We start from the raw sequence: 18,624 nt of genomic DNA, 5'->3' as shown, positions 1-18,624 counted from the left end.
AATTATTATACAGTAATATATTTATTATTACATATAAATTATTATAGAAATTATGTATAATTATAAAAATAAATGTAAGGACATTTATTTCCTTAATGTTTGGAAGAATTCACTATTGAAGCTATTCAGACCAAGAATTTCCTTTATGGGAAAGTTTGTATCTTTTTAAATTCTGTGTTAAATTTCTTTAATACATATAGGACTTTTAAGATTTCTTGTTTCCTTAGCATTTGTGAGTTGCAAGAAATTTGTACAGAGTATCTCAATTTCTTAAACATGTCGTTTAAGTCAAGCTGGTTAATTACGTTTAAATCTTCTATATCCTTATTTATTTATTTGTCTGTTTCTGTTATCATTGCTGTGATAGGTGTGTTGAAATCTCCAATTCAGATTCTGGATTTGTCTATTTCTTCTTAAATTTCTATTTTTGCTTCATAAATTCTATGTGATTGGGATATAAAAATGTAGAAATGTTATATCTTCCTTTGACTGACTCTTTCATCATTATGAAACAGCCCAGTTTCTCTCTTAACATCTGTTGTCTTGAAGTCTACTTTGTTGGGAATTAATACAGTTATGCTAACTTTTGGTTAGTGTTTACATGATATATCTGTCACATATGAACAATCATTGTGTGTTTTGATTTTGTTCCTGACTTGCTATCTTGAGAGACTTTTTAAGACTTCAGACTAGATGTGGCCAGTATGCTGTTGCTAATGGAATGTGCAAGATGGCGGTACATATGTCCTCTCTCTCTTAACCTCCCTCCCGCTTCCCAAGTCATCCCAGCCTTCTAGGCTGTCACAGAGCACCGGGCTGAGCTTCCTGTGTTACACAGCAACTGCGCACTAGCTGTCTGGCTTACATATGGTAATATATGTGCTGCAGTGCTGCTTTCTCGGTTCATCCCACTCTCTCCTTCCCTCTGCCCACCATGTTCATAAGTCTCTTCTCTATTCCTGCCCTGCAAATTGGTGCAACAGTACCATTTTTCTCAATTCCACAATATTTATTTTTCTCTTTCTGACTTATTTTACTCTAACAGACTATAGGTTCATCCATCTCACTAGAACTGACTCAAATTCCTTCCCTTTTATGGCTGAGTAATATTCCATTGTATGTATGTACCACAACTTCTTTATCCATTCACCTGCTGATAGACATCTAGGTTGCTTCCATGTCCTGGGTACTGTAAATTGTTCTGCAGTGAACATTGGAGTACACGTGTTGTTTTGAATGACAATTTTCTCAGGGTATATGCCCAGTAGTAGGATTGCTGGGTTATATGGAGCTGTCCCCTTTCTTAACCTGTGATTTTTGTTTTGGGGGCACAAAATTCATCAATAATTAAATTAAAATTTTTAACTCCAAAGTTTATTGAATTTGTTGGAAGTAGACTGTGCAGTAAACTAAAATTGTTTGGGTCCTTTTCTCTTTCTACTCCTCAGTGGCTGGCACATATATATCAGTCCCAAGGAATGATGGGTGCTGCAGAGATGTGTTACAGGAAGAGCCTGCAAGTAGCATCCCAGCAGGGCAGCTGGAGTGGGAAGCTCTCAAGCCTGCTGAGGCTAGCACTGCTTGCACTGGAAGTCTGCATGGTAAGACCTTGTTATAGTTATGATGTGGGAAACTGCTTCTTTTATTTTTCTTTAAGATAAAAGCTTTTTACATAGTGATATTCCATTCAGTTCGTATCGTTTCATCACCTTCTACTGGGGCTCCTCGTAGACGTTGATGGGAATAAAGTAACATAACATAAACTCATAGTCTCTAGCAGGACATTGCCATCATTTAGGAGGAAAAAAACAAAGATCGCAACTTAAAAAGCTGAATTATGACAGAATATATATTTTTGTTTCTTGGTGACTTGTTAGAATTAACCCAGCTACCTGTTAGTGACAAAGATGCATTTCGTCATTTCTCAGTTCAATTTGATGTTCTGTAAGAGGGATTCCTAGTAATTTCTGACTTGATATATTTTCTGATACCAAGTTAGGTGTGTTAATCTAGAGGTCTTATAAACTCTTCTAGATAAATATTTAAGTGGGTGTCTGGAGGAGGAAACCCCAGAAGAGCGTATATGGTGCCCTATTTGAGTGTATATATGTGTAGTATGTAGTTTCGAGAAGGTTTATCTGTAAAGACACTGTGTACATGTGCATGTTAAAAGACACACAGAAGATATGGAAAGACACAAAAGAAACAATGGCAGTTACTTTGGAGAATGGTATTAGGGGTCTTTAAGGAATGGTGGAGGAGAACTTTTCGTTTTCTATCCTTGGCTAGTGTTTTAATTTTTTATCATAAGCAAATTACTTCTGTAATTAAAAGATAAAATGTAATTTTTAAAAAATTTTCCTAGACAGGACTGAATGAACTGTTGCTTATGCCATGGTACTCCATTGCCGACTTTATTTACTTGCTTTCACTGGGCATTTTAGCAAACAAATACAAGATTTAGGAAGTGTGTTTAGCTTTGGTGCTTTACTCTGGGGCACATTTCAGAGCTTCTTAGGTTGGGGCCGTGTTTTGCTCTTGGTTGTGTTTTGCTTTACGCTCTGCCTAAGACCTAAGGGCTCCTCCGCCAGTAGTTTTGAATGAACGGGCGGGTAATAGTGGTAGTCAAATTTGAGATAATTTGGCTGGAAAGAAATGGTGGTTAATGGTAACTGTGGGCCACTGAAGATGTTATTTTTGTTTGTCCCATATTTATGTTTAACAAAAGTCTCTGTGATGCTGGTAGCTGGTGGGCTGTGGAAGCAACATGTGGCATCTATAACTGTTCCTGAATGTGTGGAGAAGTCTAACTTAATTTTTGTTTTAGCCCTTTTACTCTTTTTTAGGCCTTTTAGTCTAACTTATTATTTAGCCCTTTTAGTCTAATTTATTAATATGTTCGTTAATAAGAATTATTTTGTGATGTGTTTTTTGTTTGTTTGTTCTTCATGCTGGGAAATTAAATCTGACCTGGAATAAAATAAAAACAGCAATAATAATAGCAAACATACAGAACATTTAGCCTGTGCTAGGTTCTGTTCTAGTGCTTTATATGTATTAACTTTATTAATATTCATAAGAATCCTATTTTTCAGATGACGAGATTGGATTCAGATCAGATCAGATCAGTTGCTCAGTCATGTCCGACTCTTTGCAACCCCATGAATCGCAGCATGCCAGGCCTCCCTGTCCAACACCAACTCCCGGAGTTCACTCAGACTCACGTCCATCGAGTCAGTGATGCCATCCAGCCATCTCATCCTCTGTCGTCCCCTTCTCCTCTTGCCCCCAGTCCCTCCCAGCATCAGAGTCTTTTCCAATGAGTCAACTCTTCGCATGAGGTGGCCAAAGGACTGGAGTTTCAGCTTTAGCATCATTCCTTCCAAAGAAGTCCCAGGGCTGATCTCCTTCAGAATGGATTGGTTGGATCTCCTTGCAGTCCAAGGGACTCTCAAGAGTCTTCTCCAACACCACAGTTCAAAAGCATCAATTCTTCGGCACTCAACCTTCTTCACAGTCCAACTCTCACATCCATACATGACCACAGGAAAAACCATAGCCTTGACTAGATGGACCTTTGTTGGCAAAGTAATGTCTCTGCTTTTGAATATGCTATCTAGGTTGGTCATAACTTTCCTTCCAAGGAGTAAGCGTCTTTTAATTTCATGGCTGCAGTCACCATCTGCAGTGATTTTGGAGCCCAGAAAACTAAAGTCTGACACTTTCCACTGTTTCCCCATCTATTTCCCATGAAGTGGTGGGACCGGATGCCATGATCTTCGTTTTCTGAATGTTGAGCTTTAAGCCAACTTTTTCACTCTCCACTTTCACTTTCATCAAGAGGCTTTTTAGTTCCTCTTCACTTTCTGCCATAAGGGTGGTGTCATCTGATATCTGAGGTTATTTATATTTCTCCTGGCAATCTTGATTCCAGCTTGTGTTTCTTCCAGTCCAGCATTTCTCATGATGTACTCTGCATATAAGTTAAATAAGCAGGGTGACAATATACAGCCTTGACGTACTCCTTTTCCTATTTGGAACCGGTCTATTGTTCCATGTCCAGTTCTAACTGTTGCTTCTTGACCTGCATACAAATTTCTCAAGAGGCAGATCAGGTGGTCTGGTATTCCCATCTCTTTCAGAATTTTCCACAGTTTATTGTGATCCACACAGTCAAAGGCTTTGGCATAGTCAATAAAGCAGAAATAGATGTTTTTCTGGAACTCTCTTGCTTTTTCTATGATCCAGCGGATGTTGGCAATTTGATCTCTGGTTCCTCTGCCTTTTCTAAAACCAGCTTGAACATCTGGAAGTTCACGGTTCACATATTGCTGAAGCCTGGCTTGGAGAATTTTGAGCATTACTTTACTAGCGTGTGAGATGAGTGCAATTGTGCAGTAGTTTGAGCATTCTTTGGCATTGCCTTCCTTTGGGATTGGAATGAAAACTGACCTTTTCCAGTCCTGTGGCCACTGCTGAGTTTTCCAAATTTGCTGGCATATTGAGTGCAGCACTTTCACAGCATCATCTTTCAGGATTTGGAATAGCTCAACTGGAATTCCATCACCTCCACTAGCCTTGTTCATAGTGATGCTTTCTAAGGCCCACTTGACTTCACATTCCAGGATGTCTGGCTCTAGGTCAGTGATCACACCATCGTGATTATCTGGATCATGAAGATCTTTTTTGTACAGTTCTTCTGTGTATTCTTGCCATCTCTTCTTAGTATCTTCTGCTTCTGTGTACCCGTGTATACCTGCCTCCATCCCCCCACCACTGCTGTCACCACAAAAAGTGTTTTCTCTAGGAGCTTTGGTTCTGCGTATGAAAACTTCAGCCAATTAAGCTGTCTAGAACTCCCCTCCTAAGTTGTTTGATAATAGTGGATATGGTAATAACTACTTTGCCTAGGGTTGTTAGGAATGTCAAATGAAGTAACACAAATGCATTTGTAAACTTCAAAGCGCTGTTCACATTTGATTTGCTTGTTATAAGATTTGATACCCAGCGGTTTTTGTAAGGAGATGTCGTATTTCTCTGGTAAATAGCTGGCAGTGTATGGAGGACGTGTATATGAAAATTAGGGTGTTTTATATGTGATAATATATGAATAGATTGTTAAACTGAAAGGTTCTGCTAAGATATTAAATATCTTAGATTCCAAAGAGAGATAGCAAATCAAGATACAGATTTCTGAAGCAGCTGGAAGACTTAACCCATAAGGAAGCTATACAAAGATTAGGAGAGTAGAGTTGGAGGACTGTGAAGAAATCTTTCTGGAGAAAGCTGTTGCCTCCTCATCATCTCCCTGGCACATTTCCACACACACAGGTGCCCCCCAGGCAAGAAAGGCAGTGCCGCCAGAGAGAGGGAGGCTGTGACGTGTGGCCTCAGAGGTCCTGCAGGCGCGTGTCCAGAAGCATATGGACAGGTGTCTGATGCGTGCCTTGAAAACTGCAGCTCTCCACCTGCTGGGAAGAGAGTTGGTCATGGTTTGGAAAGTGACTGCCTGCTTCTGGGAGAGTGGTCAGCAGTGGGTGAATCCCAGATAGTTAGGAATGCACGTTTGGCTACAAGATGCCCTCCATCTTACTAAAGAGTTGCTGCAGTGTGAGTTGCTCCAGCACGCCTGGAGTTCATTCGATCCAGGAATGGATGATGCCACCTGAGCTGGTGGACTGGCATTGGAATTATCTTAGGTCCTGACATGCAGAGCCACCTAGAGGAGTGATGGAATCTCAGCAGAAAGGAAGCTGGAGGTCTCCAGATTGCCAGAGCATGTGAAGAGAGGAAGTGGAACAGAGTCCATCCACCCAGCTTAGTGCAATTGTGCGTCCTGCCCTGTGCACAGACCTCCCACTGGGTTTAGTGCTCTGTAGTCACCATGTTGACATGTTTAATCATTTTTTAACAAAGGGCCCTGCACGTTTTATATTTTGCATTGAGCCCCACAGATTTCAAAGCCAGTTCTTCAGTAAGAGACTACCCACAAAGCTGGGAGTCTCTGATAAAACCAAGAAAATCCACATGAAGAGACAAAGATCTTTAAGTGTCTATCAGGCCTAAGGAATCAGACATCACCTTACAATTGAGAAGGAACTCTTAAAGTTGCTCAGTCGTGTCAACTCTTGTGATCCCATGCATTTTAGCCTTCCAGTCTACTCTGTCCATGGAATTCTCCAGGCAAGAATACTAGAGTGGGTTGCTGTTTGCTTCTCCAAGGGATCTTCCCAACCCAGGGATTGAACCCTGCTCTCCTGTATTGCAGGCAGATTCTTCACCATCTGAGCCACCAGGGAAGCCATCACCTTACAATGACACCCACCAAACTTCTGATGTTTCAGTTGAGGCTGGAAACTACAATTAGCAAGAAAAGGTGGGAGTACTGGGCAGAGGAACAAGCCATGTGCTGCTGCCTGTAAGCACACCCTAGCTAGGAGCTGAGGAGATGGGAGTAGGGTGTAAATACCTGTGTATGAAGGTTGAAGTTTTGAAAAGAAGAGAACTTTCTAATTAAGACTCTGAATGGATGTCAGAGTCATGTTTCTTATTCAGTCACTCAGTCGTGTCCAACTCTTTGCGACAACATGAACTGCAGCACGTCAGGCATCCCTGTCCTGTACCATCTCCCAGAGCTTGCTTAAACTCATGTCCATCAAGTTGGTGTTGCCATCCAACCATCTCATCCTCTGTGGTCCCCTTCTTCTGCCTTCAGCTGTTCGCAGCATCAGGGTCTTTTCCAATGAGTCAGTTCTTCACATCAGGTAGCCACAGTATTAGAGCTTCAGTTTCAGTATCAGTCCTTCCAATGAATATTCAGGACTGATTTCCTTTAGGGTGGACTGGTTGGATCTCCTTGCAGTCCAAGGGACTCTCAAGAGTCTTCTCCAACACCACAGTTCAAAAGCATCAATTCTTCGGTGCCCAGTCTTCTTTATGGTCCAACTCTATATGGAGTTGAAAATGACTTCTGGAAAAACCATAGCTTTGACCAGACAGACTTTTGTTGGCAAAGTAATGTCTCTGCTTTTTAACGTACTGTCTAGGTTTGTCATAGCATTTCTTTCAAGGAGAAAGTGTCTTTTAATTTCATAGCTGCAGTCACCATCTGCAGTGATTTTGGAGCCCAAGTCAGTGAAGTCTGTCACTGTTTCCATTATTTCCCCATCTATTTGCCATGAAGTGATGGGACTGGGTGCCATGATCTTCATTTTTTGAATGTTGAGTTTTAAGCCAGCTTTTTCACTTTCCTCTTTCACTTTCATCAAGAGGCTCTTTAGTTCCTCTTTGCTTTCTGCCGTAAGGGTGGTGGTGTCTGCATATCTGAAGTTATTGATATTTCTCCCCGAAATCTTGATTCTAGCTTGCACTTCGTCCAGTCTGGCATTTCTCATGATGTGCTCTGCATATAAGTTAAATAATCAGGGTGACAATATACAGCCTTGATGTACTCTTTTCCCAAATTGGAACCCCAGTCCATTGTTCCATGTCTGGTTGCTTCTCGACCTGCATACAGATTTCTCAGGAGACAGGTAGGGTGATCTGATATTCTCATCTCTTTAAGAATTTTCCACAGTTTGTTGTGATCCACATAGTCAAAGGCTTTAGTGTAGTCAATGAAGCAAGAGTGGATATTTTTCTGTAATTCTCTTGCTTTTTATATGACCCAGTGGATGTTGGCAATTTGATCTCTGGTTCCTCTCCCTTTTCTAAATCCAGCTTGAACATCTGCAAGTTCTTGGTTCACATACTGTTGAAGCCTCTCTGGAGAATTTTCAACATTACTTTGTTGCGTGTGAAACAAGTGCAGTTGTGTGGTAGTTTGAACATTCTTTGGCATTGCCTATCTTTGGGATTGGAATGAAAACTGACCATTTCCAGTCCTGTAGCCACTGCTGATTTTCCAAATTTGCTGGCATATTGCATGTGGCACTTTCACAGCATCATCTTTGAGGATTTGGAATAGCTCAGCTGGAATTCCATCAACTCCACTAGCTTTGTTCCTTGTGATGCTTCCTAAGGCCCACTTGACTTCACACTCCACACTGTCTGGCTCTAGGTGAATGATCAAACCATCGTGGTTATCTGGGTCATTAAGACCTTTTTTGTATAGTTCTTCTGTGTACCTCACAGACAGAGGAGCCAGTCCATGGGGTCGAAAAGAGTTGGACACAATTGAGTGACTTCACGCTCACTTTCACTTTTTCTGTGTATAGTTCTTCAGAGTCATGGGACCTACTGTAATTTACATCCTTATTGTATAAGGAAAAGTCTCCCTCATACAATAAGTTTAAAACCATAAGGGGAAACATAAGTAAGTGCATCCTAGGGACTTCCCTGGTGGTCCGGTGGCAAAGACTCCATGCCCCCACAGCAGGGGATCTGGGTTGCATCTCTGGTCAGAGAACTAGATCCCACACACTGCAACTAAGGGTTCACATGCCAGAACTCAAGATCGGAGATCCTGCATGCGGCAATTAAGACCTGGTGCAGGGAAATAAATCTACGTATATATATATATATATATATATTTTTTATTAATTTTATTCTATTCTCAAACTTTACATAATTGTATTAGTTCTGCCAAACATCAAAATGAATCCACCACGGGTATACATGTGTTCCCCATCCTGAACCCCCCTCCCTCCTCCCTCCCCACACCATCCCTCTGGGTCGTCCCAGTGCACCAGCCCCAAGCATCCAGCATCGTGCATTGAACCTGGACTGGCATCTCATTTCATACATGATATTTTACATGTTTCAATGCCATTCTCCCAAATCTTCCCACCCTCTCCCTCTCCCACAGAGTCCATAAGACTGTTCTATACGTCAGTGTCTCTTTTGCTGTCTCGTATACAGGGTTATCGTTACCATCTTTCTAAATTCCATATATATGCGTTAGTATACTGTATTGGTGTTTTTCCTTCTGGCTTACTTCACTCTGTATAATAGGTTCCAGTTTCATCCACCTCATTAGAACTGATTCAAATGTATTCTTTTTAATGGCTGAGTAATACTCCATTGTGTATATGTACCATAGCTTTCTTATCCATTCATCTGCTGATGGACATCTAGGTTGCTTCCATGTCCTGGCTATTATAAACAGTGCTGCGATGAACATTGGGGTACACGTGTCTCTTTCCCTTCTGGTTTCCTCAGTGTGTATGCCCAGCAGTGGGATTGCTGGATCATAAGGCAGTTCTATTTCCAGTTTTTTAAGGAATCTCCACACTGTTCTCCATAGTGGCTGTTAGAAGTTTATTCCAATCACATTGTTTAATATACTGGTTACATATAGAAGGGCTTCCCTAGTTATTTAGCAGTAGAGAATCTGCCTGCCAGTGCAGGAGATGCAGGTTCGATCCCTGAGTCAGGAAGATCCCCTGGAGAAGGAAATGGCAACCCACTCCAGTATCCTTGCTGGGAAAACCCACGGACAGAGGAGCCTGGTGGGCTCCAATCCATAGGGTCTCAAAAAGAGTCGGACACAACAGCAACTAAGCATGCACAGTATGCACATATAGAAAATATTATATAATAATATTGGGTTGACCCAAACGTTCATTTGGATTTTTTCATAACATAAAAAAACTCAAACGAATTTTTTGGCCAACCTATACGTGCACTAACTTTACAAAATACTTTATATGAATTCTTGGAATTTAGACAGTGCATTGTAAAACCACCCAGTGAGAGTTTTGTACTATTGGCTTTTTAAAAAATGTACTAGGAATAATTTTATTAGTATGGGCTTTGCCTTACATTCTTTGCCGGGTGGGAGCAAGTTCTCATTGCTCCCATCTTTATGGAAGATGTCTCACAACCTCTGGTCTCTATTTTCAAATTCATTATCCCTATGACTTCCTCTTCCTTGATTATACAAATTACTGTTGGCTGTGCTGAACTCAGAGTTCATTGCTCTAACATTTGAAAAGAATAATTTTATTATTTGAAAGGAACTACAGAGCATGGGGTTGCAAAAAGTCGGATACAATTGGGCGACTGAACTACAACAATGTATTCACTTATTATATTGACTTTATTAAAATGTGTATTCTAGACACCTGTTATTAGGAAATCTTGGTTACAATTTGAGGTTTTTAACAAAAGATTTTAAATGCATATTTTTCTTCTTGTATAATTCAGTAGAGTGTTCACCATTTTATTTTCAGTTACTGTTTCTTAGGAAATACTTAATCTATGTTATTTTTGTACTCAGTACATACTATAAGAAACTAAACTTTGCAACTGAGTAATCTTACATTTTTCCCCATATAATGAAGTTCTGAATAAAATTTTCAAAATTGTTGACTTTGATTTCAGTTCAGTTCAGTTCAATCACTCAGTCATGTCCGACTCTTTGCGACCCCATGAACCGCAGCACGCCAGGCCTCCCTGTCCATCACAAACTCCCGGAGTCCACCTAAACCCATGTCCATTGAGTCGGTGATGCCATCCAACCATCTCATCCTCTGTCGTCCCCTTCTCCTCCCACCCTCAATCTTTCCCAGCATCAAGGTCTTTTCAAATGAGTCAGTTCTTCGCATCAGGTGGCCAAAGTATTGGAGTTTCAGCTTCAACATCAGTCTTACCAATGAACACCCAGGACTGATCTCCTTTAGGATGGACTGGTTGGATCTCCTTGCAATCCAAGGGACTCTCAAGAGTCTTCTCCAACACCACAGTTCAAAAGCATCAATTCTTCGGTGCTCAGTTTTCTTTATAGTCCAACTCTCACATCCATACATGACCACTGGAAAAACCATAGCCTTGACTAGATGGACCTTTGTTGGCAAAGTGATGTCTCTTCTTTTTATTTTATTTTTATTTATTTATTTTTAAATATAAATTTATTTATTTTAATTGGAGGTTAATTACTTTACAATATTGTATTGGTTTTGCCATAGATATCATGAATCCACCACGGGTGTACATGTGTTCCCCATTCTCTGCTTTTTAATATGCTGTCTAGATTGGTCATAATTTTCCTTCCAAGGAGTAAGCATCTTTTAATTTCAAGGCTGAAATCACCATCTGCAGTGATTTTGGAGCCCAGAAAAATAAAGTCAGCCACTGTTTCCACTGTTTCCCCATATATTTGCCATAAAGTGATGGGACCAGATGCCATGATCTTAGTTTTCTGAATGTTGAGCTTTAAGCCAACTTTTTCACTCTCCTCTTTCACTTTCATCAAGAGGCTCTTTAGTTCTTCTTCACTTTCTGCCATAAGGGTGGTATCATCTGCATATCTGAGGTTATTGATATTTCTCCTGGCAATCTTGATTCCAGCTTATGCTTCCACCAGCCCAGCATTTCTCATGATGTGCTCTGTATATAAGTTATATGCAGGGTGACAATATATAGCCTTGACGTACTCTTTTTCCTATTTGGAACCAGTCTGTTGTTCCATGTCCAGTTCTAACTGTTGCTTCCTGACCTGCATACAGGTTTCTCAAGAGGCAGGTCAGGTGGTCTGGTATTCCCATCTCTTTCAGACTTATTTATCTCTAACTGGCTTTGCACTTTTTTCCTATATTGGGATTTTGTTAACATATTTCTCTTTTGGCTTTCTTCTCTCCTTAGGTAATTTTTGAAATGTGGAACTTTATCATTACCAGTTAAAGAATTAAGTTGTATGTATTTGGTAGACCAGGAGCTTAGTAATGGATAGATTTCATTCACCCATAGAATAGTGTTTCTTCTTTTAGCAAATATTTTAGTGTTTTAAAAATGGTATCTCCTTTTTGAATCTTTCCTTAATCCCTGTCAGCCTTGTTTTGTAGTTCCCTAAGGTCAGGAATCAGTTCTTAGTAATTTTGTAGAATTTCACCCCCTATAGCATTAAATGGCAACTTGGACACTCAACAAGTAAGAGCTGATTGTATTTTTAAAGTAAACATGTCAAATGTCTAATGATTTAATGTTTAGTCTCTAAGTCACGTGTAACTCTTTGAGACGCCACGCATCCCTATCCTTCATTACCTCCCGGAGTTTGCTCAAACTCATGTCCATTGAGCTGGTGATGCCATCCAACCTTATCATCCTCTGTTGCCCCATTCTCTTGTCCTCAGTCTTTCCCAGCATCAGGGTCTTTTCCAGTAAGTCAGCTCTTCGCATCAGGTGGCCAAAATATTGGAGCTTCAGCATCAGGCCTTCCAATGAATATCCAGGGTTGATTTCCTTTAGGATTGACTGATTTGATCTCCTTGCTGTCCAAGGGTCTCTCAAGAGTCTTCTCCAGCCCCACAATTTGAAAGCATCCATTCTTTGGAACCTAGTCTTCTTTATGGTCTGGCCCTCACATCCATACATGACTACCGGGAAAACTATAATTGTGACTATACGGACCTTTGTTGGCAAAGTAATGTCTCTGCTTTTTAATATGCTGTCTAGGTTTGTGATAGCTTTCTTTTCAAGGAGCAAGTGTCTTTGAATTTCATAACTGCAGTCACCATCCACAGGGATTTTGGAGCCCAAGAAAATAAAATCTGTCCCTATATCCTCTTTTACCCCATCTGTTTGCCTTGAGATGATGGGACTGGATGCTATGATCTTAGTTTTTTGAATGTTGAGTTTTAAGCCAGCTTTTTCACTCTCCTCTTTCACCTTCATAAAGAGGCTGTTTAGTTCCTCTTTGCTTTCTACCATAAGGGTTGTGTCGTCTGCATATCTGAGGTTATTGATATTTCTCCTGTCAATTTTGATTCTAGTTTGTGACTCATCCAGCCTGGGATTGTACTCTGCATATAAGTTAATAAGCAGGGTGACAATATACAAGCCTTGATGTACTCCTTTCCCAATTTTGAACCAGTCCATTGCTGCATGTCCAGTTGTAACTGATGCTTCTTGACCTGCATACAGGTTTCTCAGGAGGCAGGTAAGGTGGTCTAGTATTCCCATCTCTTTAAGAATTTCCCATAGTTTGTTGTGATCCACACAGTCAAAAACTGTAGTCAATGAAGCAGAAGTTGATGTTTTTCTGGAATTCCCTTGCTTTCTCTGTGATCCAGCGGATGGTGGCTGTTTGATCGCTGGCCTTTTCTAAACCAAGCTTTTACATCTGGAAGTTCTGGATGTACTGCTGAAGCCTAGCTTGAAGGATTTGGAGCATTACCTTCCTAATGTGTTAAATGAGTGCAATGATTTAATATTTGTGTTTATTTTTATAGGCTAATGTTTCCAATGATCACTGGCCATCCTTGGTTCAAGAGGCTACAGCTGAGGCCCTGAAACTTTGCTTTTGTCCACTGGCTGTCCTTTTACAAGCTTTGTTACAATTCAAACGCAAAATGGGAGCAAGGTATAAAGAGTCTTTGTTCATTTTTTTCTTAAAATGTTTCTTCACTTTTATTCCTTCTGGGAAACAAAAGTTTAGAATGAATTTAACAAACTTTGATGTTATTCATATATATATTTCTACGTTGGAAAGGCTGATTCTAGTAACCCAATAAGGAAGAAAATAAAGTCTTACAATTTTTTAAAAAAAGTAATTTGGTACACAGATATAGAATATGAGAGATTTGCATGATAGCCTTTCAAGTGAAGAAGGCCTTGGTATTTTTGGTCTTAAGTGTTTTAGGATGAGATAACAGTGTGAATTCTAGTAACAGGCAAACTAGTGGATTCTAGTAACAGGCAAAATCCAAAAGGCTCAAGTTCAAAGCTAGATTGACATAAGTTCTTGCAGAGCACAATAAGCTATGAAAAAGTAATAAATATTGAAAAGGCAGAGACATTATAAACAATGTGGTTTTTAATACCTAGAAAATCCAGAAGCTTCACAGAATTAAATGTAGAAATTTTAGCTTCCAAAATCTTATCTTTGGAAGGCGGGGATGAGGTCAGAAATAAATTTGAAGAAAATCACTTAAGCGTTATATGGATGAAAAAACAGGCAAGAATATTTTGAAATTCTGAGAATAATATCTAGTCTAATGGATATCACGCATAATACAAAGCATAAGTAAAACAGTAGTTTAGGAGCATATATTACTGGAACAGAATTAGGTATTGTAGACATAGAGCTTAACACACAAATATGTGGCAAAGGTCACATCAACACCACGAAATAGGAGTGAAGGAAGAGTTAAAGACCTATGACTGATTAGCAGTCCCATCTTCATTTCTGTTATATATTTATTTTGCCATTTTTTTATATGACTAATTTTACCAAGAAATGTTTTAGGCTATAATTTGAAGTTCCTAATGAACTCTTTCTCCTGAAGCTCAGTACACATCACTTCAGTTCAGTTCAGTTCAGTCGCTTAGTCATGTCCAACTCTTTGCGACTCGATGGACTGTAGCACGCCAGGCCTCCTTGTCCATTGCCATCTCCTGGAGTTCACTCAGACTCACGTCCATTGAATTGGTGATGCCACCCAACCATCTTGTCCTCTGTCATCCCCTTTTTCTCCTGCCTTCAATCTTTCCCAGAATCAGGGTCTTTTCAAATGAGTCAGTTGTTCACACAGGTGGCCAGAGTATTGGAATTTCAGCTTCAGCATCAGTCCTACAAATGAATATTCAGGACTGATTTCCTTTAGGATGGACTGGTTGGATCTCCTGACTTAGAGAGCCTTAACCCCCAACCCCCTGTAATCTCTGTGAGCAGCAGCCAAATTCAGCTCAAATAAACATACTGCTTTACTATTGATTCCTATGTAAACACATCTTAAAAACAAGTTCTTTAGCTCCTCCTTCTAACCAGTTGCTACTTACAAAATCTTCTTATTCAGCAGTTCTGAAGTTAACACAATTTGTGTTATTTCTACCCATATAGAAGTCTTTGGAGTCATAAATATTAGTAAAATTGGAAGAAGAAATTAGAACACAACTCTAAATCAGCCTGTTACTACATAAGTTCACATACTATACAGGTTTAATACATAAAAGCATATGCTAAAAGTCTGATATTCTACACTTAGCCTCTATTGTAGATGTTAAATATTTCTAATTGTTCCAGTGTATATTATCTTTGTATCATTTATTTTCTGCCTGCTTTCAAGAAGGATTAGAAATAGAGCAGTCAGAAGTGCTCATAAAACGAGTCATTTTCCCAATTTTTTTGGAAAGGGCCTTATTTGTCTGCAAAATGAGAGTAATAGCAGCAACCAACCTTACAAGGTTGTAAATGTTAAGTGTGACCATATGTGTAAAACATTTGGCATACTACTGCATAGCACATAATAAATACTTCATAAATGTTAGCCATTATTATTACCCTTTTTGTTACATGTATAAAAAATTTATGAAGTAATCAGCACATCATCTGCAGAAGAATGAGAAAGATAATATGTGTGTGTGAGACTAGTAGATGACGCATCTTAGTTTATATGCTTTGGACTAAAAGTGAGTATCTTTTTCCCAGAGAGACACGACGACTTTTGGAGAGAGTTGTGTATCAGCCTGGATATCCCAAATCTATTGTTTCAACAGCACGTTGGTACCTTCTGAGACACTTACATGCCAAAAATGACTACGAGCTCATTGATGTAAGACCCTGATTTTATTAAAAGTATTTCACTGTGGACCTTTGTTGTATGAGGGCTGAGTGTTGCTTTGTCCTGGGCTTTGCATCCAGAGGCTAGGTTGCCTAACCAGCATCCCTGACCACTGGATGCTGGTAGCAGTGTCCTCCACCCAGCTTACAGCAGCTGAAAATGTCCTAGACATTGCCAAATAATACCTCAGGTGTCATCACCGCTAGTTGAGAACCCCTGATTTAACGTGTAGCATAAGAAAAGATAGACGAAGTTTCTGGGTTCTGGTTGTAGTATTTCTTATAACCAGTGCAGAGGAGGCAATAGAGAGGTTTGGAAGTAGCAGAAGTTAATGGGATATTCATATTATCTTTGGAACAGTTTGCTTCTTGTTGTCCTTGCTATAAAATGCACATGACAGTTTCTGCTCCGGGTGTCATGGGATGGCTCTGGTTTCTAAATATGTAAACGTATACAGTTGACTCTTGAATGCATATTTAAACGGTGTGGTTCCCTTACACTCAAATTTTTTTCAGTAGTAATTACTACAGTGCTCCATGATCCTTGATTAGTTGAATTTACGGATACCAAGGGCCTACACAGGTGGCTGACTATAAGTTGTATGTGAATTTTTGAGCATATAGAGGGTCTTCATCCCCAATCCACATGCTGTTTAAGGGGCAGCTGTTTAAGGTGTGTGTGGATTCTTTTTAAAAAGAGTATGTAAGACATGTATTGGGTCAAAATTCTTACAACTTCAGCCAACAGTTTTAAAAACAATGAAAACTAATGAGAAGCTTTTTTTTTTTAACACCCACAGCCTTGGGAGAAGAGATAAATGTCTCCCTAGAGCACAGAGTAGGCATGTTTACTGCCAATTATAAGAGTCAAGTCTCCTAGGCTCAGGGTTCCCCTCTTGTCATGCAGCTCACTGTGTGTGGGGAAGCCATGTGCACCCATCCACATCACCCTGTGAGACTTACAGGGTGAGGGGAATGGATGCAGATATAATGATACTCATGTTGTTTGCTGCACTCTGAATGATGAAGATATTTGCCTCTGACCCACATGTCCCATATCTTCTGGCAATATTTGTGAAACTGTGGCAGGCTAACTTGTTAGCTTGCTAATAGAGCAACAGCTCAGAGACCTTCTCAGCGTTTGAAAATGAACAACCAAAAAATGTGTTAGTAATCGAATGAGCAACAGAAATCAAAGCTTCTAGTTTGTGGAATTGGTGAAAATTATGGAAAGGTTCTTAATGGAACTTAGAACCTCAAGGCTTGATCTTAAGCTGTGGTTTTAAAGGAGAGCAGTGTCATTTGGACAGCCCTGTGCATAAAATGGTCTTTGGGGTATGGGTTTAGAGGTGACAGTGTTGTAAAAAAGGCCTCCAATCAAAACCTTTAACTTCATGCGCCACTGTCAGTGGTAACAATCAGAATGTTGACATCTCTACTATTGAGTATTTGAATAAATAGTGCTTATGTGATGTTAGCTTTGAAATTCATTTCAGCAAAAATGACTGAAAGGTTGCACAGAGTCAGTTCTTGTTGTGTAGTTTGATGTTGCCAACTGCCCTATGGCTTACTTCATTTCTAAGAATCTAGATATAGGTATTGTTAATAAAGAGAATACTGATGTTCCTGTCTGTGATTTCCCACAGGTGCTGGTAAACAATGCCAAAACTCATGGAGATACAAGAGCATTGGAACTGAATCAGAAGTTGTCCTCAGAATAACAGTGCTTTATTTTATAGTAAGCAGGCAAAGAAAAAGCTATTAGAAAGAATGAAACAAAGAATCAAGACTTTTCCCCAAAGCAACATTTTAAAAAGCTATAGTTATAATCATCCATTCCTTTTTAAAATGGAAAGACCTTTAAGTTCTTAAGCTAGGGATGTGATTTTCCATAAACTCTTAATATAACTTTAGTTTGAAAAAATTTTTTGATTTTGAGAAGTCTATAATGAAAGGAAAAACCATGATTCCCTTAGTTGTTCGTTAGTTATTTGCGAATCATTATTTTCTGTATCTTGCATGGTGCACAATAGGGCTTTTTTTTTCTAATCCCTTACAATAAAGCCTTAATAGCCATTTGCTAAATTATATGCAAAATGAGATTAGCACAGTGCAGAATTTTATTTGTTAAAAAACAAATTAAAAGTTTAAATTCCTTCTGTGAATTCTAGAGTTCAGCAGACCAATTCATCCAATATCCAAATAATCTTATAATCTGTTTTATTAGTGGTTCATCTTGGGTTCTGTTGAAGAAGTATAATGTAAATGTTAGGTGAGTCCTAGACTGCTAATTGGGCTTCCTTGGTTGTTCAGACAGTAAAGAATCCGCCTGCAATGTGGGAGACCTGGGTTTGATCCCTGGGTTGGCAAGATCCCCTAGAGGAGGGCATGGCAGCCCACTCCAGTATTCTTGCCTGGAGAATCCCCATAGACAGAGGAGCCTGGTGGGCCGCCCTCCATGGGGCTGCAAAGAGTCGGACATGACTGAGCGACCAAGCACAACACAGACTGCTACTGGATATGTTTATAGAATTCAAAACACTCAAATGTAAGGCTGCATTGAAAAAGTGCATGAACATTTTTCAAAAATAATGCTGACAATATTTAACTGATCATGCAATTCCTTCATTTATGCTAAAAAGACGAACTTTTCTTAAATAAAAACAAAAATGGTGTCTTGTTTTCTTTATAGTATCAATTTAGATATAATTTCAGAATTTCAAATTTGAAGATTTGAAAGTATAGTTTCCTATTTTATTTTTTCAAAAAGCCATTTATATTAGTTTGAAGAAGCTGTATGTCACTTGCTTTGGATCTTTGGTTTTAAAGTGTTTGATCTATTTACATAAATTATTGTGTGAAAATGGGTGGTATAATTTATATATGTAGCTTTTCTGAACCATCAGCTTCACAGTGTTACTTTGTGAGATAGTACAAATTGATAATATCCTGTAATTAAATTTTACTCCACAGGTTAATCTTTTGAATGCCTATATTTGGCTGAATATTATCATCATTGAGACCTATTCAATCTGAATCTTTAACGATGGGGGCTAGGACTCTGCATTTTAAAGGCATGCCTAAGAAATTCTAATCTTGGGCCATTGACCCTCGTGAACCACTGG

General features: G+C 39.4%; 1 protein-coding gene across 9 annotated transcripts in view; it reads left to right on the top strand.

Annotated features, from left to right (window-relative positions):
• Positions 1-18,174, top strand: part of SKIC3 (SKI3 subunit of superkiller complex) — a 159,340-nt gene extending 141,166 nt beyond the window's left edge. For 8 of the 9 annotated variants that reach the window (XM_086413188.1, XM_086413179.1, XM_086413183.1 and 5 more), the window contains 4 exons: positions 1,449-1,601; positions 13,170-13,300; positions 15,368-15,491; positions 17,146-18,174. In XM_086413188.1, the coding sequence (XP_086269314.1) occupies positions 1,449-1,601; positions 13,170-13,300; positions 15,368-15,491; positions 17,146-17,220 (483 nt within the window). In that variant the 3' untranslated portion in view covers positions 17,221-18,174. Of the gene's footprint in view, positions 1-1,448; positions 1,602-12,710; positions 12,878-13,169; positions 13,301-15,367; positions 15,492-17,145 lie in introns of all 9 variants that reach the window. The other variant, XR_015168293.1, reaches the window with a different exon arrangement.
• The last annotated feature ends 450 nt before the right edge of the window (positions 18,175-18,624 follow it).

Source organism: Bos grunniens, chromosome 7 (genome assembly GCF_055505025.1).
Source record: "Bos grunniens cultivar Pamir isolate PY7600 chromosome 7, Bosgru_T2T1.0, whole genome shotgun sequence".
In the NCBI taxonomy this organism is placed as follows: domain Eukaryota; kingdom Metazoa; phylum Chordata; class Mammalia; order Artiodactyla; family Bovidae; genus Bos; species Bos grunniens.
This window is presented reverse-complemented; position numbering and strand designations above follow the sequence as displayed.